Here is a 25277-nt window from a genome sequence, read left to right as displayed (position 1 = left end):
AGGCTCAATTGCACTGTGATTTGCACAAAGCCACAATGCTAAGAGCAGGTGGTTACAGCCTGAGATTCAGACCTTTTCATTCTTGAGTCAAAGCACATTTTATTATATTACACCCTTCCATTACATTGCTGACACATGCAACACACATGTGTCTGTGCATTACATAAGGCAAGAGAGTACAGTATGGGTTTCCTGGGAGGAAACTTCCTATTTATTCTCTTCCAGAAAACCTCTTTCCTCTGAGTAGCAAACTCTTGCCCAGGCTGCTGCCTGCACCTTGGATCGTCCAGGCTGTTCTCAAGTGTGCTATGGAAGGCAAAGGAGCAGCAGGCAACGCTGGGCCTGATGCCTTGGGCACTGAGGGCCGGGTGACTATCCCGAGGGCTTCCTGGTACACAGAGCAGGAGGCGGTGCCACACCTGATGAGTCAGTTGTCCCTGCAGATTATTTGGATGTAGCTCCTTTTCCTGCCTGATTCTCTCTCTTGAGACAGAACCACATGGCGTGGTGGATTTACTCTTTGAACTCTCAAAGTGATTACTCCCGGAAAGTTGAGCCGCACAAGCCTGGTTTGGGGTAATGGGAAACCTAAACCATTATCATTTTTTTCCATTGATTTTCCTCTAATCCACATCTAGACCTGGCTCTTGGCATCTTTCAGGCAATTCTGAGAGCAGAGCTTGGCTTCCCATCCAAAGAAAGCAATGCGTGAATGTAATTAAGCACCTATGAACCAGTGCTGGAAGTTAGCTCCCATCCTCCCATGGAGTGGGAGAGGTTCTGCTGCATTTGCTTCATGCAAAGCTTGAGGCTGCAGACTTGTTACCTGCTGCACAGCTATGCACACACTGGGTATGGGATGCAGATGGGGAGAAGGGGAGAGAGTCTGGAAATAACCATGTGTGTGAGGAGGAGGGCCCTCACTTTTGATGGCAATTCCTTAACCTTACCCTGCTTTCTGATGCTGCCTCTGAATCTATTCTTTGGAACTGCTCTCAGGCTCCCTCGGGCCAGTGGTAATGTTAGCATATTGGTAAGAACTCATGGACATATCTGCTTGAACCCTTGGCCAATGCATGGTGCTTTAGCTCTGCTTCAAGGCTAAGGGTGTTCCTGACTTGCGTGGGAGTTAATGATTGTAAAGGAAAACAGGACAGAGGACTGCAGGGTCATGCACTGTTTGTGGGTCAAAGAAGCTGGTTCTGAAGCAATGAATTAGGAACAGTCAAGAGGAGTATAGGGCTTCCTGGAAACTGTCTGTTGTCATTCATGGGCAGGGCTGGCAGAAGCATCGTGCAGATGTATGCCCTGCAGGAATGCTGCACTGGTTGGTGGTGGCCCCTACACATAAGGTGACATCTTCTTTACCCTGACCACTACCTATTCCTTTCTCTACCTTCCAGCTTCCACTTGAATCCCAGCTTACCCTCCTGAATGTGACTTGTGGGACATGGTCTCTGTAGGACGATCTGATTAACTCCAAACTCACAGGCATTAGGGGACACATCCTAAGCCTAGGATAATGCTCTCAGTGTGACATCGGTGAATCATTTCCTCAAATGCATGTATGTAATCTGAAATTTTATTTCATTCTATGGTTTAATGTATTGTCAAAAGGGCACATTTCTGAAAACTGTCCATTGCTTGCGGGAGAAGGAAACAGCAGAGGCTTCTAACCTTCATGTTAATTTGCATTTCCCTAGGCCTAAGCTTGCATCAAGCAAATAGGGAGGGAAAGAGGGAAGAAGGAGAAGAAGATGGAGGGAAGGGAGGGCACACAGGGTGAAAAATGGAGAGCGGGTGTTGGAGGGAAGCTTATTTCCTGAGCACAGACTCATTCCAAAGATATCATGGGCACCAAATTAAACAATCCTTCAGCAAGAATTTTGACAAGGAAATTTCATTAGGGGTTTAAATCTCTATGGAAGCTCAAGTTGCTGCATTAAGATATGAAAATTGTGCAAATATTGTTCCTTAGAATAATGTCTGCCGCAGGTCATTGAGTTTCAGTCAATGAGATTTAGAGTGATAAATGTCCTATTGAAAATAACCAGAAGAGGAAGGGGTCTAGGGGAGGGAGGAGAGAGCCCTGCAGTTGGGAGCTTGGGTCCTGGATTCATCTGGAGTGGAAGTCAGATTCCAGCATTAAATAGCTGTGTGACCTTGAGCAAGTTTATTTAGCATCTCTGAGGTCTAATTTCCTCATCTATAAAATGCGGGCCATTTTCAGTCCACTCTGCTAGACTATGAGGGTTTAGTGAAATGTTGCAGGTAGAGCTCCTGGGCACAGGGCATGGCACATGCAACCTTTCACCCCCTATGAACATCAGTGGCAATAATGAGTAAGGTAAGTGGGCTGGCTTGAGCCTTCACCAATCTCAATGATGGATGCCTAGAGGTATTATTGCAGTTGTTCAGGGAGAAAGCCTGAGGTCTGGGAGCCAAATAAATCTGCCAGCGCCACACAGGGGTAAATGTTACACCAAATACATCCATGTTCACATGTGCACATGTGTTTCTCCCTCACTACTGTGCGGAGTCCTCAGGGTCAGTATGCTCTGTGCACACCTTTGTATTAATAGAAGCTGACCTAATAGATGGTCCATTGTAGATGGTCATAAAACATTGCTGTAGCAAGTTAATGATTAAATAACTAAATTAATATATGGAGGGATGAATGGGAGACACGTTTTTCCATTTAAAGTCTGTGTCAGGGACAAACCCAGGGTTCTCAATGCTTATCCTGTTTTTCTATTTCAAGAAATTTGGCATAATTCATTCTCACATCGTGATATGCCACTGTACAGACAACAGGAGAAAAAAGGAAAGGGTTTCATATAATTCTACAAGCTAAATACTAAAAACTCCCTTTGAGCATTTTAGCGTGTTTCTTTTCCACTTTTGGGCCGAAGGCTATTCCTTTTGAAATCTTCTATAATAATAATATTATATTTTGCGACTTTATTTAACATAAACAATTTCATACAGCTGACATTTTACGGACAATTTAATTGAGCATGATAGATGTGCCATACGACATTTTACTTAAACATAATCCTGTTGGGTATATAGAGAATGTTTCCATACTCTGACTGTTATTCATATAAGTGTATAAGCTATTATTATGCATTAAAGGCCTAGGTTTTCCAGGATAGTGACTGTGATCATGGGGTTACTTTTCCTTAGGGATCACGGAGTCGTTACATAGGATGGGCCTCAATACCAACTTTTGCAGTGACAGACTTGGTATTCAATTGACAGCAATGTTAGATTAGATTGCTTAAAGAGAGATTATTGTACCCACTCTGTACTATACGCAAGACCTTGACCAGTATCCTATATGCCACAGCTGTGCATGAAAAGAAAAAGGAATGAAGGAAGAAAAAAAGAAAAGAGAACAGAGGGAGGAAGAAGGGAGGGAGGATGCCTAAAAAGGCAGAAGGAAATAATGAAGAGAGGGAAGGGAGGAAAAGAGAGAAAAGAGAAGGGATGAGTAAGGAATAAAAGAAAGGAGAACAAAAAGGGAAACTAACGCAGCAGGGAAAGCAAAGCAAAGAGAGAAAGCAAAGGAAGGGAGGTGGGAGGGAGGGAACAGGAATGACATCATCGGCTGCTTCTTTTTGGAAGGTTCCTAACATTCCACATAGGTGTCTCCATTTATAGCCTTGAAAAGTGTTTTAGACACCAATTTAGGAAGTGGCTAAAATGCAAGATAAACAAGGTACAAAACACTCCATCACCATGGGCCTATCCAGGTAATTCCTAGAGAAGCGTCCCCCACGTCCCAAGGGACAGAGATCTTGGGTTTTCTGCCAGCTTTTAAGCATGCTTCACTTTTCTCCAGAAGAGTTACATTTGCCAAGAATGGAGGAGTTTACTCCGATGTGTGGTGGGTTGCCTAGCCAACACAAAACAATGAGATTGAATTAGAACTTTTCCTTTTGAAAGCACTTTTCATTTACCTGAGGAGAGACAGCTGGAAACAGAATGAAAACACGTATTTTGAAAAGATATTGAAAGATAGCAGGGTATGTTCAATACATGGTCACTGCACATTCACAGGCAGCGCGACTTCTGTCTTAATCAATACAAAATATTTTGCCCAAGTCTGTGTTATGCACTTCAATATTCAGAAAGCCATCAATTGCCTTTAGGATTTAGAAACGCTTGTCATTATCCTCACTGAACCAAATTGCCGATTCAATAAAATTCCCTTTTCTTTAGTAGTGATTCAATTGTCACAGCTGTTGAAAGAGCTGACTATTTACAGAGAAAGTAAAAATTTCACATTTGACCAGCTTTGGGAAATTTAGTATAGAAAGTTACTTTGACTCCATATATAATCTGAACTAATGACTAGCAATATTTTTCAGTGGCAAATTAACTTCTTTCATGATGGAGAAAAAATAATTTGTTCTTAGCACAGAAATTGCTGATATGCAAATTGTGTTGCTCAGAATGCAACTTTCAAAGATGCTTGAAAAGTTCCTATATGATACCATGTGTATCTTTTCTTGCTTAAATAAGTAAAATAAAAGTTCATGGCTTTAATATTGCCACAAATTACCAATTGATGTATTAAAAACCAATATGATACTGTGGTTTCCATCACATTTGTGGGAGGTAAATTTCTCTTTATCTCTCTTTTTGTACTGGAGTCGGGAGGGTGGGAAAAGGACCCGCTGGGAGGCCCCAGCAGAGGGTGAATGTGGAAACTGGAGAGGGCAGCCCCCACGGCTGGAGAACCGCCCTGCATTAGCACTTAACCTGAACCTCTGTCGTCAGCTTCTGTCCTTGGCAGCTTTCAGAGACCCAGAGACACACAGGTGAAATACAACCCTCAGCTGAATTCACAACCATTGCCCAGAGGAAGGGCTGCCTATGTAGAGCAGAAGAGAGAAGAAAAACGCTTGACCTACTTGGATCCGATAAGATGGAGTCAGTTTTCGGCAGAAATTGATCGCAACGGACTCCCTGGTAGCCTTCTTTGCACCTGAGGAAAGGAATAAATGACAAATACACTCATGTAGCTGTCAGATTTCAACAAGCATAATAGCCTCCAATTACACACATGTGAGGAAGGTAGAAGTCATGCTTTTGTACTGTTTGGTTCAGTCTCTATCTGACATAGACAGGCAGATTCTATTTCTGTGCAAAAAAAAAAAAAAAGTACAATTTTGCTTTTACAGTCCTATATGCCATACCTAAGGAGCAAACTTAACAGCATTTTAACAATGCCCTCAAAGCCATCTGAATAATGGTTGTCCTCATACAATCCTGGAAGCAAGTCTTCTTTTCTTTATGCCAAACACAGTTCGCTCAAAAGCATCTGGAAGCATCATTCTGCAAATGCCATTTTACCAATCAAAGATCATCTTCTGATATAATGGATCAGTTACAGGTTTGGGCTACTGCTTATTTCGTTTCCTTGTGTTTTACTACTTTGCCCTTTCATTAATTCTCTTTTTGTACTTCTTAGCTGTTCTTCAAGTCAGTGTCACCGAACTACCTTGCCAGAAATAACAGCATTTTATCTGGCAAGTTCTAAAACCATCTGTAAGCTTCCATGTTCTTTCCCCATGTTTCCCTGTTATATGCGGTAAGCATGTGCAAAGTGCTTGCTTTCTGCCAGCCATTGTCCAAGGCTGCTCTCCTGAGGTGGGCACAATTTGGAGGCGAGGGGTTTGCCTGGAAGCACCCTCAATGAGGCATGTCGCCTGAGCCCTACCAGGGCGCCGTCTGGGCGGCACGCAGCTTGCTCCATCAGGGCTGCTTGGCTGCCTGGGAGGGCAGGGACCCATGGCTGGCTTTGCCTGCCTCTGAACAGCCTCTTTAAGTGGGGAGGTGGCATTTACTGGTCTGCATGAAGCTTAATCTGTCATGCTTGAGTTAAGCAGGGAAACAGCCATTGTTGCTTGTGGGATGAATCTGTCCTACTTTACAGAAGAGGAAATTGTGCTGTTGGCATAAAAATCAGATTTAAAAAACAATCCTCTGGTTGTTAGAAATCTATGAAATCGACAAAAGAATTCAAAGTGACCAGAACGGGGACGTGGATTCTCTTCTCAGAATATGCTTTGTTTTCTGAGTGTAATAAACTATTAGATAAGGTCTACTGCAACTGGAGCAGCAACACTGAGAAGTACTTCAGTAATTTTTCTACCTTTTATTGCGAGCCAAATTGGAATTCAGGTAATCGGGCAGGCTCTCTTTAGCACCTTTTAAAGCCTGGCACTCTGGAGTGTATTTGGCAACTGTCCTGGTACACTGAGGACAAAAGCCTCTGATACACAGATACCCTAGATACTCAACAGAATTTGTTGAAGTGGATACATATTTTCCTAACCTTTAAAAAATTCATTTATTGCACTTGAAGTTAAGTTAGCATATCACTCATTTTATAATGGTAAAAAAATCAGAAAATACTTAAGACTGCAACACATTTGTGAAAAATAAATTCCTGTTTTCTAAACAGTGCCCTAACGTTCACTTTCCCTGACTCAGAATTACCTACACTTTTGTGCTTTAATTTTCATTCTCCATAATGATGAGCTATATCCTGAGTTTGCTCTACTGTACGCATTCATTTTTGGAGATTTTATTTCTAACATCTGTGGGAGATTTTAAGCACACTTTACTCTTTACATCTTTATTTAATATGAAAATGATATCCTAGGGAGACCGCAGCTTTTAAGGACAAGCGCTGCTTTTGTTTTGCTTTGTTTTGTTTTGTTTTGCTTTCTAAGTGTTCTTCCTTACTCAAAATGCATTATTCCATTTGTGTGTTGAAAAGAAAATCAGGAAAGAGGTTTGAAATTTTTTGAATCTTAAAACTGATTTGCTATGAGTAAGAGCCCACCCTAAAATGTTCAGGCCTTGTGGGGGTATCAGGAAAATTGCACAGTGAGTGCCTGCATCTCCATCTGAGGTCCACCTGGAGACTCAGATGAAGTTCTTTGCTCCTGGCTTTGGTGTAGCCCAGCCTGGCCATTGGGGAGTGAACCAGCAGATGGACGATCTCTCTCTCTCTCTCTGTCTTCCTTTGCCTCTCCTTCTCTGTAACTCTTTCAAATAAATAAATAAATCTTACCAAAAAATCACATGTTAAATTTTCCATTTAAAAATCACACATATATTACTTTGATAAGTTCAGACTCATCCAAATCTGAAGATGGAATGTTCTAACAGGTAATGCGAAGCAAATGCATTGAATTCACAATAATATTAAATACAGGAAGCAAAGAGAAAAAAGGTCCTACAATGCATTTCTATTGCACAGAGTGAGTTTGATGGACCTTCCAATAGAGTGATAATCACATCTTTTGAGAAATAACATGGTGCTGCTTGTTTTTTGTTAGTTTGTAGGAGGGGGCAACTGAGAATGTCTGTGTGTTTTTATTTTGTGTATAAGTATAAGAACAGGAAAAATGCACATGCAGACAGTGTTTCTGTTTGCTTCAGAATTAATAATATTAAACAGAATACATCTCATCTTTAATGGTAAATCTACCTTTTATGAAAGCAAATCTTGCCTAAACTTGGCTAATATTCTATTATTTGTCTACTTCACATTGCTTTAGAAGCTCCACTCAACCTGTCCAGGGCCCGTTCTCAGAATTTCTTCATCTTTCAGAAGCCTTACTTCACAGCAATCATATTAAAAATATTAAAAATCATATTAAAATTGACATGGTACTTGGGTGGTTTCCAGGTAAGTTTTGACTCCCCAACCAGAAGACCTAAGAGCAGGGGGCATGCTCAGGACAGGAAAATTCAGCCTGGGTTGACAATAAGTTGAGAAAAGAGAATGAGTGATTTAGTGCAGCAAAATAACCACAAAGCAAACTGAATTTGCAAGAACTAAGATATTTTACTATGAAAAAAATCAGGCCTAAATTCTAGGTGTTAGGGGAGGGTTTCGTGGTGCAGCAGGTTAAGCTACCTCTTAGAATGCCTGCATCCCATTATCAGAGTGCCAGTTCAAGTACTGATTATCTTGCTTTCAATCCAGCTCCCTGCTAATGCATCTGGGAAGGCAGTGGGAGACAGCCCAGGTACTTGGGCCTCCATCACCCACGTGGGAGACCTGGATGTAGTTCCTGGCTCCTGGGTTAGGCCTGGACCAGCCCTGGCTGTGGTGTTTGGGTAGTGAACAAGTGGATGGAAGAGATCTCTTTTCTCTCTACTCTCTCTCTCTCTCCCTCCCACCTTCCCTCCCCTCACCTCTTTGTTATTCTTTCAGATAAACAAATAAATCTTTAAAAAATTCTATGTGCTTGTATATTTGGAGGTGAAGGAGGTGTCACTTTGGAAACAAGTAAGTTCTTGAGTTTGATGTTTCTTTTTGTGTTTCCAAATTTAAAAGGCTATAGGGAAGTGCATATTTGGGGTGACAATATCCACAAGAGAGCAGGACGGGTGAGAGGCTGAGGAGCTAAACACAGTGAAGTAACCTGGAGTAAGAGCTTGGCCCCTGGCAATGGAGGGCAAGGGACAGCAAGGGTGCTGAGGAATCTGATTCCAGCTGAGCCATCAGCGAAGGCCTCTCTCTCGACGAGCCTCAGAGCCCTCCCTCCCCAAGGGCTGGGGCCAGCAGCGCCGTCTCAAATGCAGATATCGCTGTTTCTACTCCTTATATCCTACCAGCTCTGTCCTCACCTCATTCCTGCTTGCAGCTGTATCCGAAATAACCAGTAAGCTCTCCTATCATGTTTTCCTTTTATTCATTATCAACTCAGGAAGAGCCCAGAAGTTGGTTTTAGGGAAAAATTTTAAAAGGTAATCTTGAGCTAAAGAGAAGAAGAGAGTTCTATTGGCAATGAGAAGAAAACAAAATGTGCTTTGCCTGATGTGGTGAGCAAAGCCGTGCACACATCACCCAACCTGGATGTGGAGGACCACAGAAAGACTTTTAGAGTGGTCAGGACATTTGACACAGTGGTCAAGATGCTGCTTAAGACACCTGCATCCCATAACAGTGCCAAGGCTTTAGTCCTAACTCCACTCCAGATTTCGGTTTTCTGCTAATGTACACCGTGGGAGCCAGCAGGGGGCACCTCAAGTAGTTGGATTCCTGCCACCCACGTGGAAGATCTGGATTGAATTCCTGGCCCCTGACTTTGGCCCATCCCAGGTCTGGTTGGGGGCTGAATCAGGCGTTTGGGAAATGAATCAGTGGACAGGAGCTGTCTGTGTCTCTGCTCTCTCCCTCTTCTCTCTCTAATTAAATAAAGCAAATTTTCAAAAATAAATAAATAAAGTGGACAGGCAATTTGTTGATTTTGCCATAAAAATAAGCATGCACTGGCCATAGCTACCAGCCCTCTCTGCTGTCTTCCGGCCATTTTCATTGCTTGTCTTACAATTTGCACTTGCCAGTTTATTTTTTTGAACCCGTTTCTTCACCAACAACTAAGTTAGTGCTAACAATATTAGTGACTGTGATTGAAAATTAAGAACTTCCAAGTGGGGTTCCATAGTGTAATGGTTAGCACTCTGAACTCTGAAAATGAAGAACTTCCATTTGTGATCAACTTCTAGATCATTTTCAATTTCTCCCTCTTCTTTTGGTTAAGAAAACATAACAACACAAAACCAAAAAGAAACGACACACAATCTGTCCCAGTGAGGGAACTCTACCCTACTGCCTTCTGAAGCCCTTCTCCGTTTTATCAAGGATGTGTTCTCACATAGATGGCCCAGCCAGCACGTGGTCTCTTGGCACCCATCTTCCTCATTTAAATCTCAGTGATTAAGAGCAATGGGTGTATTTTCTGGCTTTTCCCTTTCGTTTTTGTGTGGATATACTTTAAACAAGTTAATACCTATGTCTCTCAGAATCAACCCAAAGAAAACGGTAATGATACCAGGAAGGAGAAAAATGAACAGACACACACAGTAGATGTTATATAGCTACATTTTGGTCATTTTCATGTCTAGAGACCTTTTACCTTATATTTACAAAGACAGATTTTACATAATTTATAAAGAGAATTTAAGTGTATATGAAGGGCATGGCAGGTCGATTGTTTGCTGTAAGCCCTGGGTAATGGTTGGCTGGGTATACATTCTGTAGAAGATGCCACACTTCCTTTTTAGGGCATCAATTTTAGACACAAAATTTCAACTTGCAGAAATCAATTAGCTTCTTGAGAGAAATGGAGGCAACCAAACTGTGTGGTTTATTGCCTGATGGTAAAACATTTTTCTTTTCCTTTTTTTTAGAAGAAATGACCATTACATTTTTGGTGTTACAGGAAAGCAGACTTGTGGTGAGTAACAGATAAGTCTGCCAATTTTAAAGGGCCTGCCACATGCTGATTTGAAAAAGGAGCAATCCCTCCAAGTATTCTTCTCTGTGTTCTGCCAATTCTCCTTGGCCTTAGTGTCAGTCCTTTGTTGGGGAAAATAGAAAGATCATCGGGCATTTTAACTTTATGTTTTAGAAGCAGGTTGGTTGGAGCACTGATTAGCGTTGACTCCTGGATTTGCTATTTACTCATGCTATATTGATAAGCACAATTTTTTATTTATGTATATTTGCTATTTACTCATGCTTTATTGATAAGCACAACATTTTTATTTATGGTATACAACATGATGTTGTGAAATATATATACATTGTGGAACAGCTAAATCAAGCAAATTTATCTATACATGACTTCATGAACTTATTTATTTATGATGAGAACACAATATCTACTCTGTTAGCAAACTTTAAGTACATATTACGTTGATAATAATTATAACCACCCAAATCACCAATGTTTTTCTCTTGTACGCCATTGGTAGGAAGGTAATTTAGCACAACCATTAAGGAAAACAATATGGATGTTGTTCAGAAAATTAAAAATGGGATTTCAATATGATCCAAAAGTCCAGTATTGAGTCTTTACCCAAAGAAAATGAAATCTGTATGTCATAGGTATCTGCATTTGCATGTTCATTGTAGCATTATTCATAATCAAAATCACTAACAGAGGAAATCAAGCTTAGTGTCTATAAATAAATGAATGCATAAAGAAAATGGCATATACACTCTCAATGGAATGCTAGTCAGCGTTAGAAAGACAATGTGTCATTTGTGACAACATGGATGAGCCTAGAGAATACTAGGTTAAGTGAAATAAGCCAGGCACATACATACAAATACTGCATGACCTGAATTATGCTGAATCTAATAATGAAAATAATCATTTTTAGAAGCAGAGAGTAAAATGGCAGTTACTGATGGTAGAGGTGGAGTGGGGAGAGACTGAAATGATGATCAAAGGATGACAGTTCCTAATTGCAGCTGGCCTCAATTTATAAACAAAGAAAAAGTCACAAATAAACAAAGATTGAGGATGAATTTTCTGCCAAAGCAACTCTTCCAGTGTCAAGGAGACGGGAAGTATAGTAGCTGGAATTCCCAACCAGGCCTCTCTTGGTATAGAACGTGTGTGCTGAGTGGACCAGAAACTTTTCTAGCTAAGGCTCTGCAGCCTGTCATCATTGACTTAAAAGTTATTAATGGTGTTAGAACAAATTCCCTTCTCCAGCCACTCAACACTGAAACTGACATCTAGGTTTGACTGTGAGAAAAATTGTGACACTGATTAAAGTGTAAGGTTTCTTTAGCTGAACTGAGAATTTAATTAAGCAGTCTTATTTAAAAAGGAGCACTAATTAAGACAGCAAGATCTTTAAGTTAACTGATTGGTATTAAAATTACCTACAGACTGTGTCTGTGAACAGAGCCTTCCCACAATCCTTTCTATAAAAGGAAGAATTTGGAACTGGATAATTGTAAATTAATGAGTAACTTCTGCAATCCAACTCATAAAGGTTTCCTAAGGTATTATTAGCTTTCAAATGTATCACAAAGTGCATGGCTGATGCAGCCATTGCTTATAATGTCCACACTGGCCTTTGTTGCTAACAAAATCGTTACCTGAAACCTTGGGAAACTATAGGGATTTCTTTAAAATTTTTCTCTTTAGCGGAAGTTTGAATTAAAAATACAAAGAGGCCTAGTCTTCATCATAACACTGCTGTAATTTCAGATCTGGACTTGAAATTATCTGGTCCAGCCCAGGGGGTGTGTTGCATTCAGTTGCTATCTGAACCATAAAGAAAGGAAACATATTGAAATTTCAAGTTGGAGAAGTAAAAACAAATTTTATAACAAATGTGTGTTTACTCACTGATAACAGCCTCTCAACCCTGTGTAAAGTGTTAGGAATGTGTAGCAAGGCACGCCAATGGTCAATTTTAGCACAAGGGAACCAGAAGCCTGTTCCCATCAAGCCATTTAACTCACAATCATGGAACACTCAGTCTTGGGGAATCTGTGATTCAGGAACTCCCACGTCAATCTGAATGAAAGTTTGGGACTTTAGAGAGATTTCTGTCCTACCAGTTCATAAACCACACTCCATCCTCACTATCTAGAATATAACATGGCATGAAGTTGTTACACAGTGTAGGATGTACATTATCCAGAGCAACTCTGTGGGCTAAGAAAAAAAAAATCCTAATTTAGCACTGGTTTTTAATAAAATAAAATAAAAAATCTACTGTTAATGTAATGCAGCAAATCATAATACTCTTTTCCACTTCTTCATTTTTTAAACAAGAAGTTATATTTATTTTTTGGAAATCAGAGTGACACAGGGGAAGAGACAGAGAGAGATTGATCGTCCATCTACCAGTTCATTTCCCAAATGCCTGCAGCAGCTGGGACTGGGCCAAGTCAAAGCCAGGGGCAAGTAACCCATTTAGGGTGGCAGGAACCCAAGTACTGGGACCAGCACCCACTGCCTTCCAGGTGCATTAGCAGGAAGCTGGATTGATGGCAGAGGAAGGCTCCATTCCAGGCACTCTGATGTGGGATGCAGGTGTCCCGAGAGGCTGTTTATCCAGCCCCACCACAATGCCTAGCCCTTTCTTTCTCTTATTCAAAGTCCATAGGATTAGACCTCACTCTTAGGACCTCATTTAACTTTCATTGCCTCTAAACATATAAATCTAAGGGATACAGGCTTTGCAATTCAGCCAATAATGACTATCATGTTGGGGAAGTCATGTCTACAGACCAGCAAAGACCAGAATCCAGGTTTTCCTTCTTTCCTATGTAAAGGGCCAGATAAAATAAAGAAGACCAAGTTAAATTAGAAATTTAAATAAATAACAATTTTTTAACAGTGTGTTTCATATGCACTATTTGGGACATACTAAAAATGTATTTATTGTTTATCTGAAATCAAAATACAGCTGGCCATTCTGTATTTTACCTTTGTGGCAGGAAAATAATCTGAAAAAGTCAGGGGAGTAAAAACTAGCAAAAACTAAAAACTGTGGTATAGTGGGCTAAGCCTTTGCCTGTGGCGCTGGAATCCGATATGGATGCCAGTTCTAGTCCTGTCTGTTCCTCCTCAGATCCAGGTCTCTGGTACGGCCTGGGAAAGCTGTGGAGGACGGCCCAAGAGCTTGGGCCTCCGCACCCATGTGGCGGGGCCCAGAGGAATCTCCTGCCTCCTGGCTTCGGATCAGCTCAGTTTCAGCCTTTGCAGCCATTTGGGGAGTGAACCAGTGGATGGAAGACTTTTCTCTCTGTTTCTCCCTATGTCTGTAACTGTGTCTCTCAAATAAATAAACAAATCTTTAAAAAAAAAAAAAAACTAGCAACATGATCACTCAGATTAAAGTTTAAAAGATTTTTGTGGTAATTATCTCTCTGATGAATTTCATAATCTCTTGTTTTAAAATTAAGGAACGTAACCAATGATCCTAAGAGTGGCCTTAACCAGGTCTGAACAATTATACAGCATTAAGTGGGGAAGAGGACCATCAGTACACACAGGTTGGGAGTAGAGCCATTGGTGGTAGAGTAGAGGTTATGATTACAAAGGAATGAGGCTCAAGTGCACTAGACAGGGTCACTTAGGATCATTGGTTACTATCCTCACCCTGTCTTTTATGACCTGGTCTAAATATGATCAGAGTCGGGGAACTTGGAAGGCTTCCATAGCCTTGGCAACTCATGACGACAGCCTAGGGTGGTTACTGGCGCCACAAACTAGAGTGTCAATTTGTTGGGTCAACAACAGGAGCCACTGTGCGCTTGCTCCTGATGTGGGATCTCTGTCCTTGATGTACTGTACATTTTGATTTAATGCTATAACTAGTACTCAAACAGTATGTTTCACTTTGTGTTTCTATGTGGGTGCAAACTGTTGAAGTATTTATACTAAATTGATCTTCTGTATATAAATAGAATTGAAAATGAATCTTGATGTGAATGGAAGGGGAGAGGGAGCGGGAGAGGGGAGGGTTGCGGGTGGGAGGGAAGTTATGGGAAGGGGAAGCCATTGTAATCCATAAGCTGTATACTGGAAATTTATATTCATTAAATAAAAGTTAAAAATAAATAAATAAATAAAAAAATAAAAAAAAAATTAAGGAACGTGGGTACCTTATATTTGGGGTATAATGAGTTCATGCAGTATGAATGGATATTAAATAAACTTCAGCATCCAATTCTTAAATGGCCCAGGCCTAGACAGGCTGCTTCAAGAACATGGTGGTAAGCAAATGAAATAATGCTGTCGGTTAAAGTTGGGGGCGGTTTCTGTCTTGCCAGTATGGATATGGAGCACCAGCTACTACTCTGCATAAAATCTGAGTCCAGTGTAAGCATGCTGGCCAGCAGCCCAAGTGAGACAGGAGGAAAACAGGGCCCTTTCTTCCTCCTTCATTCTGCTTCTCACTTTGCTCAGGATCATTTCAATATTGAGGTACTCACATGCTACTGAATCTGAAAAGCTACAGTTGTGTAGCTCTTGGCAATGATAACCTAAAATCAAAGCTCCATCATATGAAGAGACTCATCTGGTGGCATCTGACATCCTTTCTGGAATCCACCATTCCAAGAAGGAGACAATGCACACAGCAGAACCTTCAGGTCAGCCTAGTTTCCTGCGTGGGTTGTGTGGGTGATTCCCGAAGCAAAACAGTACCCAGGTTCATAAGCGTGAAAAGAAAATAAATCCTACAGATAATTCTTATTTAAAAGGCATCTTTATGACTGGCATTATAAAAGAGAGAGGGAGCTCATTAGCAAATGAACTGATGAAACTACTCGCAGCATGCTTCAAAAAGAAGTGGTAATCATTATTGTCTCTCTAAGAAAGGGGGCGAATGTGCACAGAGTGTCATTCAGGAATCCGTTAGCAGACTTCACAGAGCAAGCTGCAAAAAGTCCCACGGCTTTCTGATTTAATTAAGTGAGGAAGGGAAAGAAAGACTTTTGCAGTTCACATGCCTGGATCATAGAAGGTTCTACATGAAACACGATTTTTTTAAAAGCCATTTTAGAAACCCCTAGAGTTGCCGAACCCTCATTCAATAGCATAATTTTCCCTGTTTCTCCCAGGATATTGTACAATCAAGTAACAGGGTGCAGCATTTCTGCTGGCTAAAGGAAGTGGGCAGCTTTGATCAGAATTCACAATAATATATCTCCCTTGTGTGATAAATGATTTACTGCTGAGGATAAATGGATATAATCTTTCATTATGTATGACATTCATCAGCAAGAAGGAAGCTTTGCACTGAATGGAAAGTGATTTCATATTAAAAGCCTCATGCAACTCATACTGAGATGAAAGTGAGGTCTGCCCTTAAAAAAAATGGCTCAGGCTTGTAGGTTTAAATGGATGCTGAGTCAAATATAATCGTTACTCTAAGTTTGAAAATCTGTTACAGGGAAACCAGGGAATTATGTGCCTAGAGCAACCTCAATTTTACACAAAAAGCTCCATTTCTTAACCATACTAGTCTACCAACTTCAGTGTGCCATTAAGCCCAACTTTGGAAACTGAGAATAACGACAGCCTCGTAAGGAGGAGACAGAGGAGCTAGATTAAGTGACTTAAATTCCCATTATTTGTAGAGAGTCAATGCTCCATACGTAAGGGGAACAAATCAAGAAAAAGAGGCTTAATGTGCTATTTACAGATGTGCAATAAACAACCAGAGATTTCCCAAATGCAAATGATTTATTAAGCCTGTCTGAGTGTGTGTGGGGAGGGGTGTGAGAGGAGGGAGAGAGGTGGGGGAGTTGGAGTACTGGATAGTGAGTTTTTCATTATGAACACATTTATATTTTTACATTTTTAATTCACTTGACTTTCAATTAAAAAAAATCTCCCAACACTATGGCATATCTTAGACACAAAAAATATCACATCAAATGAAGCCAGTTCCAAGTATAGAATTTGGTCCAAATAGAAGCATTTTATAATTTGATAGAATTGTGGAAATAAAAGACATCCTAAAGGGTATCCATGCCAACCACTTCATTTTGTGGAGGGGGAAATGATACAACGGAGATGGGGGATCTGCCTATGACCTCAAGGAATGCAACAGATAGAACAAGGGCTGGGGCACACAGGTCCTTTTCTAAATCCAGTGCTCTTTCTGCTACTTCACACAGACTCTTAAAAAGCAAACACTTATTCCCAAATCTATAGACCATCCCTAATGCCAAATTTCTCTGAATGTTTCCATTAAAAGTCTATGTTCTTTTGGAGATAGGTCAATATAATTCAATTGACTTGACTTCCGCTAATGTTTCTGCAACCCACCCCTTTTTTCTACTAACATAGGAACATCAGAAAGGGGTGGCACTATCAACGTCACTAGCTTGAACAAGATTTGGTAATAAAACATTCTAAACCTGAATGTCATATGAAAACTAGGAGGTCAAACAAAAACACGGATGAGGATGAACAAACCAGAGAAGATATATCAGGGAATATACCTTCAAATAGTGATGTAGTTGTGGGTATTGTGCTTTAGTTAAAATAAAGCAAAATGTGAGCTGGCACCAGGAAGCTGGCAAAAATTAAGCAGATATTCATAGATCATAAATTCAAAGTGGAATTAAGAGGATTATTACTTAAATGGAATGTTTGGCAAATTGAAATGGAAATGCAAAAGATGGGAAATGAGCTTAAACCAATAAATACATGACGATTAACATTAAGAGAGAGAATGAGACAGCAAGAGAGATTCAATCGATCAATTAATGGATGATATAAATATATATGATATTCCTTCTTGTATTTTATCTTGGAATAAACTGACCAGAAAGTACTATCAGAAAGACTTTTACATCTTGTAGAATAATAGATGAAGTGAGAACGAATTCCTTTGAAAAAACTACTGTATGCAAAACACAAGTACTGAGAGCTTTGCAAAGGTTACATAAAGTAACCCTCTTGATATATCACTATTTTATAGTTGAGGAGATTGAAGTTGAGAGAAATTAACTTCAGTGTCCCATGGCATGTGGAAAGCATGTGTTAGAGCCTGTATTTGACTTCAAAGTTAAACCAACACTAGAGAATATGTTTATTTCTCTATCTCTTCCTGATCCTGACTTTCACAGTGTGATATATATATTTTAAGTGCTCATTGCATTATTAACTAACCTTTGAGGACGGCAGGCCCTGTCATTTTATATTTGTTGTACAGATAAAGAAAAAAAAATGATACTAAGAGTATAATGATTTGTTCAGAGTAATTTAATGGCTTCATTTAATCAAAGAGAAAATGCCTAAAAGGAGACAACAATGTTATTTAATATGGCTTCAGGCTTAATAATATTTTATAATGGTCTAATCTCTCAATTTATATGCTCATGCAAGATTAAACATAGAAAGCAAGAGTTAGTTATACCTAAAGACAGAAACCTTATAAGTATTTGAAATGAGGAAATTTAATAAAGACAATTGATTGTACAGATAAAGAATGTGGGAAGCTACACAGAGGAGGAGAAGGTAATATAGAGATTGCAACAGCAAGAAACCACTTTTACCCCTAGACTGAGCACAGAAGTGTGAGTCAAGGGAATGAGGGTAAAAGCAGTGGCTGGAACTCAGCAGGAACCTAATTGCTACTGGGAGGGAGTCAAGAAAGCAGAGTACAGAGCCTTGGAATTCGGTGCTTCCTATGGGCCAGCTCCACTCCAAAGGCACTGGTCAAGGGAACCTAGGAAACGCGGGTTTCTGAGACAGAGAACAGAACAGAAGGAACGTCAGGTAACTTCTCTGGAGGTTTGGACATATGTTTTACACGCGAGCACGTAAAAAAGCACACGGAAAATGTAAATGCTGAAAAAACTATGCATGGATTTCAAATGTTTTTGCACTGAAATAGACTTACTTTAATTCTATTTCCACAAACTTTGAATTATCCTGATATACTCTATATAATACACAATAAGGTATATATCTATAAAATACAAACACATCCATTTTTTATAACATTAGTAGCAAAACTCTTTCCTCAATCATTCTAGGTAATCGAGACCTTAATTATCTTATAAAAATTATAGTAGCAAACTTTTGCTTCAGACTTATTTAAGATCAGTCACTACTCCTTCAAATCCACACCCACCTTCACCGCACTCTCAGCCTCATCTAACTGCATGTGTACAGGTGCACAGACTGACTTTAACACCCTGCTCACAGCACCTTGGCGGAAGTGATTTATCCCTCCAGGTATTCAGTTCCTCCCTTGCCAACGGGGCTAATCGCCCTGGCCTGGAGCACAAGAGAGCTGTGCCTACTAATTACTTAAAGCTTATAAAGTCTTTTGAAGATGAAAAGGCTCTACTTTTCTCATTCTGTTCCTTGGCTTCAAATAAAAATGTTACATTATATAAAGGTTTCTGGGGGATTTATTACCAGACCTCCATCTAAAAAAAAAAAAAAATCACATCGCAATTACAACTTTAATGACCTACTCTGAAACTTCCTAAGGCTACAACATAATTAGTCCATTTTGCAATTAGACTTTAAAAAAATCCATCGGAAGTAAACAAGAAGTGACTGGAGTTCCTGGAAGTAATCTACATTATTTGATGTAGAAAAGGGAAAAGTCATGTTTTTGAAGAGCCTATGATTTCCCAGATTCTGTACAGGCACTTTACATAATTACCTATATATCCCACCCAGTATTGTTGGATCAGTATTGGTTTATTTGTGGTTTTAGAAAAAGATAAATGGATATATTGAATGATTAGGTAATTTGATCAAATCCCAAACCCTGTAAAGTGTTATGATTTGCATCCAGGGCTTGTGATCATGACTGCTCATTGCTTTTATTGTACATTTCCTTTGCCACCACCTGTCAACTCATACTAGAACATTTATGGTTAATACTAACACTTGCTATGAACAAGAAGCAGAAATAAGAAATAATGAAGACTATCAAGCTATTGTAAAGAAGCTTGGTGTAAAGAAACAATGTCTTTCAAATAAATATTTAAAAATGAAAAAGAAGCCATATCTAGAATAGAAGCTATATTTCTAGACATCACCTTTATTTATTTATTTATTTTATTTGGTTGAAAGGCAGGGTGACACAGGGAGGGGAAGGGGAGGGAGGGAGGGAAAGGGGACAGAGCGAGCGAGCGAGAGCGAGAGCGAGAGCGAGAGCGAGAGAGAGAGAGAGAGAGAGAGATCTTTCATCCACTGGTTCACTCTTTAAATGCCTACAAGAGCCAGGGCTGGTCCAAAGAGAAGGCAGGAGCCTGGAACTCCATCAGAATCTTCCAATTGGTCAAAGGGATCCAAGTACTTGGACCATCTCCTGCTGTTTTCCCAGGTGCATTAGCAGGGAGCTGGATCAGAAGCAGCGAATCCGGGATTGGAAGCTGCATTCCAATATGGTTATGCCAGTGTTGCAAGTGGTTGCTTAATCACTGGACAACAATGTTGGCCCCCTAAATATCAGCTTTTATTTAGTAGGGATAGTGAAAATGCGTTATTCAGAGGAATATGATGGTGAATGGCAGAACTGGAGATAGTGAGTGTTGTGGGTGCCATCTTAGAGATGATAGCTGTCTTGTGACACTGTCTTATTTTATGAGGCTTTAATATACGTAAGGATCCACAGATGAGGGAGAAAGGAAAGGATTGAGATAATACAGAAACATGTTTTAACAGAACCATACAGAAACAATTCTCCACCACTAGGATTACAACAGAGGCCCAGGAATCACTTGCTTAGGAGATCAGGTACCACTGTGCACTCAACTTGCTCAAAACCTGTTATGGTCAGAGATTATGTAAAAGCTTTCTCTTATGGATGACTTAGATCTCTGCACTAACTAATGAACTTGAATGAGATCATGAAAGAAGCATATGATGCCAACAACGTTGCTTATTATATGAAGGTCCTTCAAAAAATTTCACGGAGAATGGAATTCAAAGCAATAGAGTGGCCTCCAAAGAAAGTGAACTTGAGATTGTTCTGGTATAAATGTGTTTCTGCAGAAATAATACAAGAAATTGATTGGCAGAATAATTATATAAAAAACAACTGTAGTAAAATCTCAGGGTAGAGAACCTCTTGGATTTTAGTATTCAGGTAAATTATATAGACAGCATTAAGCAAATATACACACACATATAGAGGTACATACACCATATGTATATTTATAAGAAGGTATTTCAAAAATTCATGCAAAATGGAAGTAAAAAATGTTTACTTTGGTACAAAAATTTTTGAAATCCATGCAGTTTTTTCACAGTATGTGTTTCCAGTGAGCTTTGTGAGACCCCTTGTATATATGGATGGATTTCAAAATTTGCTTACACAAAAATGAACTTATCTTCTAATTCCATTTTCTGCAAATTATTGAAGTAGCCTGATATGAACATTTTCACATGAACTCAATAGTTTTTACCACACCCAAACACACACACACACATACACACACACACCCTCTGAACATATCTGTGCATTACACTCTATTAATGAGGATGAGGTGGGGAAATTTGAGGGGAGGGTGGGATGGGGAGATTACTTGGAACCTTTGCCTAGGCATTGAAACTCAGAATGCATACATTTCTGGCTGGCTGGCTGCACTGCAGAGTTATATAAAACAAGTTAAGAATGGATTCACAGTGTTCTTCTGATAAGAACTAAAATTGATGTCAGTTGCAGTGAAACCTGGTAAAATCAACTTTTCTTTGTCCAAACAAAAATGAAGTCCTGATTCATTTCACTGCTGTAACTTGTAATCAATGAGGAAAGTTGTTAGGAAGAAATCAGAGACCCTGGAGACTCAACACTCTTACCTATTCCAAATCTAATCACATTATGGGAAGCAAATAAAGGTGGAAAATGATTGCTACTGATTGTAAAGATGTTTACATGTAACTTAAATGACCCTTAAAGAATGACCGGCGGACTGGCCTCTGAAATTATCCTGTCAAAGGAAACTCAAATGCTTTGATCACTAGAATATAGATGCATAAATTATGTAATTTAAAATAACTTTTTAAAAAGCACATCTATTGAGGGAAATTGTTTCAATTTCATTAGTGAAAAGAAATTGATGAATATGAAATCACAGATTTTTAAAACGAGAACTACCATCTTCTACTAAGTCTTTATTGATTAGTGTGAGGCAGGTGTTATGACACAGCAGGTTAAGCTGATGCTTGGGATGCCCCTATACCTTATAGATCATCTGGTTCCAGTCCTGGCTACTCCATGCTTCGGATTCAGCTTCCTGATAATGTGCTGGGGAGGTTGTGAAAGGTGATCGTACTACTTGGGTTCCTGGGACCCACTTGGGAGGTCTGGATGTACTGCCTGGCTCCTGACCTGGTCTGGCCCTGAATATGTGGGTACTGAGGGATTAAAGCAGGGGATGGAAGATCTCTGTCTCTCCTCTCTCTCTGTCACTCTGCCCTTTGAATAAATAAATGAGTCTAAGAAAACAAGAGTGAAACCTCTTATCTACAAAGGACCAAATGTCAGAGTTGCATTAATCAAAATAAAGAAAAAATATAATACCATAGGAAATGTAGGAATATACCCAAATCAAGCAAGCTTTACATTTAAAACATTTCATCCCATATGAGGCTTAACACTAAACCATGAGCTTGTATTAGATAAATAAGTGCCTATCAAAAAATAAGAATGGGATAGCAAAAGGATAAGTGGGATAGATGGAAGGTATCCCCCCACAGTCCTAAGCTGAAACTCTAAATCTCAACGTGAGCATACATGAAGGTGGGGATCTTTGGAAGGTAATTAGGTCATGAGGAGAGAACCCGCAAAAACGGGATTGATGTCCTTACAATAGCAGCTCTCTTTCTGCCAGGTGAAGACATGAAGAAAAGTCAGCCGTCTGCAACCTGCAAAGTGCTTTCACCAAAATCAGATCATCCCAACAGCCTTATTGCTGATTGCCTAGTTTCTAGAACCGAGAGAAATAAATCCTGCTGTTTATCAGCTACTCTGTCTATGCTACCTTATTAAGGCAGCTTGTGTTTGCATATGAATCTTCTGGTGACACTGTCCTTCAAGACAACGGATTTGAAGCAATTCTTTAGAAACAATAAGAAAGGCATAAATTTCCCAAACATTTGCAATGCCAATGGTGTAACAATGCAGCCATGTAAACTTAGGCCCTATAATATTTAAGTCTTTGCCTTATAGTATTCCCATTTCAATTCCTATCTGTTAGTCGAAGAAATTGAGGGTGAAAAATTTTTTAAATACTTATACAAAAACAGCTAGAAAGACCATGATAAAATGCACCGTTGTTGAAGGAAATGCATTTTCTGACACCCCCACCCGCACAGAGAAAGAATGATAGGTGGCAGAGATCACACTCAGACCATTTGCATTCTTACTATTCCGAAAACTAAGTGGTGGTGATAATGATGGGTGAAAATCCAAACTGAACATCCTCAGCGTATCTATTATTCAGAAAATCAAGGTAAAGTATTTTAGTTAAAGGACTATGTTTTATTTTCAATTTTAATATTCATGAACACACAGTCATAAATACTAGAAAACATAGTTAATAAATTTTTTATAACCAAGACTGTGTTCCTTTCTTTGTGCCATGGTGCTGAGCCAGATTTGGCTGGTGGAGAAAAAAAATCATTCAAATATACCTGAGTTAATAACGAAATAAGAGGGAGCTGGAGTTGTGGTGCAGCACATGAACCTGGTCTGTAATATTGGCATCCCAAATGGGGGCTGGCTCCAAATGCTCCACTTCCAATCCAGTTCCCTGCTATTGTGCCTAGGAAAACAGCAGAAGATGGCCCAAGTATTTGGACCACTGTCATCCATGTGAGAGACCCAAATGAAGCTCTTGGCTCCTGGTTTCAGCCTGGTCCAGTCCCACTTGTTCCAGTCATGTGAGGGGTGAACCCGTGGATGGAAGATCTTCCTGTGTCTCCCTCTCTCTTTCTATAATTCTGCCTTTTGAATGAATAAACCTTTTAAAAAATTATAGAATAAGAACTAAATAAATTTCTGATTATAAGAATCTCTTTTTTTGTTTGTTTGTTTTTGTTTTTAAAGATTTATTTATTTATTTGAAAGAGTTACACAGAGAGGAGAGGCAGAGAGAGAGGTCTTCTATCCACTGGTTCACTCCCCAATTGGCTGCAATGACCGGAGCTGCGCCAATCCAAAGCCAGGAGCCAGGAACTTCTTCCAGATCTTCCATGTGGGTGCAGGGGCCCAAGGACTTGGGCCATCTTCCACTGCTTTCCCAGGTCATAGCAGAGAGCTGGATTGGAAATGGAGCAGCCAGGGATGCCGGCGCCTCAGGCCAGCACATTAACATGCTGCACTACAGTGCCTGCCCCCCTCTTTTCTGATATACCATAATATTCTTCCTGTTAGACTATACATACTATATTATTAATCCTGATTGATTATCTGCCATTTTCTTATCTTGAGTGAAAACATGATTTTCCATTCATGGCATGACCCATTCCTTATGCAGGGAAAATCAAAGGTAGTCATAATTCAACTGAAAAGGAGACAACACACCTTTAGACAAGCTAAGTACTTAATATAATTCAGAGGCAGAAAAATTGTTCTTGGCTTTTCAGGAATAACAAAAATAAATGCAAAAGAAAGTCACAAAGATGTAAGAGGAGGATAGTTCCAGAATCCCCCTTTCCTCTCTGAAACAGAGCTGCCTCTGCTGCTACTCACAGCAGGAATTAGTGTGGAAAAGAAAATTCGCTTTGTCAAAGGACTGTCCATTTGCATTGTTGGGAAAAAATGCTGAGTTGATTAGACTACCATTTTTTCCAGAGGAGAATAAACAGACAGAATAAACAAACCCAACCACAGCCAATCTCAGTGTTGGCATACAGATTTCAATAATTGACAGAGTTGACATAGTTCAGAAATTCAGGTTTAACAGCATCCTCTCTCAAAATATCATTTTCCTCACAGTGAAATCCACAGTGGGTCCTAATGCTTTAATAATCCTTCATTAAAAAAACAGTATCCAAGTATGAAGTTGATTTTTATTAGTATTATTTGGAATATTTGCAGCATACCCCAGTGCAGTGGGAGGATAGTTTTGTTTCTTTATGTAGGTTTCCTACTTCAAGAGAAATCCTTAGGGTCAGAGGTGTGTGAGTGGCTTCAACAGCTGCTCAGGCCAAAAACTGGCAGCATCCATGCCTCCTCTCTTTTTTGCCTGTTTTCCAGTGGTAGGAAGTTCAAGTTCAAGGCGCTGTCTTCAACTCCCAGTATGCCTGCTCACTTCTCCTCCCCATTGTTACCACCAATCTTGTCTGGATTCCCCAGCTAGCGCCCTCTGTAGTGGCTCCTTAGTGTCCACTCTCAGCACCAAGGTTAAAAGATCCTTTGAAGACATGAACACAAACAGCTCATTCCTCAGAACCAACCTACAAATCACTGAAAGTGAAATACACAGACCTCAGGATGACCTCTTAAGGCCCCCTCCAGACCTCCTCTCTCCTCTGTAACCTGTCTTGAGATGCTTCCTCAACCATTGCATTGCCACCACCATGGCTCCCTTAAAGTTCCTCAGACATAGCAGGTGCACATGGTGGTGTATGGAGAAATATAAAGAACGTGTTATGATGTGTGACTGCTGAGCATGAGCCCAGAGGTGGCAGAAATATACTGTCCCAGAATGGAGATTTATAAGAAAAGGTATAGCTTATATATGACGGAGGAAAACAGCCAAGGGTAGTTAGCTTTGCCTATAAGCTTTTATTTAAAACACAGTAAGACTGGGAGAAATTATGATTGATGTTTATAAAAAAAGTTACTCCAATCTAGAAACATAATCAAGCATGGCATGGAAATAATGTATAAAAAGATTTCCAGACCCAACACCCTGCAAACTGTTGAAATCTTTATACTAAATTGATCTTCTGTATATAAATAGAATTGAAAATGAATCTTGATGTGAATGGAAA

At 39.8% G+C, this 25277-nt stretch overlaps 1 protein-coding gene across 3 annotated transcripts in view; it reads right to left on the bottom strand.

The window, feature by feature from the left end:
* Nucleotides 1-25277, bottom strand: part of NRG3 (neuregulin 3) — a 1158196-nt gene that overhangs the window by 247505 nt on the left and 885414 nt on the right. For all 3 annotated transcript variants that reach the window (XM_062214690.1, XM_062214691.1, XM_062214692.1), the window contains exon 3: nt 4920-4993. In XM_062214690.1, the coding sequence (XP_062070674.1) occupies nt 4920-4993 (74 nt within the window). The remainder of the gene's footprint in view (nt 1-4919; nt 4994-25277) is intronic.

Source organism: Lepus europaeus, chromosome 17 (assembly GCF_033115175.1).
Source record: "Lepus europaeus isolate LE1 chromosome 17, mLepTim1.pri, whole genome shotgun sequence".
Taxonomy (NCBI): Eukaryota; Metazoa; Chordata; class Mammalia; order Lagomorpha; family Leporidae; genus Lepus; species Lepus europaeus.
This window is presented reverse-complemented; position numbering and strand designations above follow the sequence as displayed.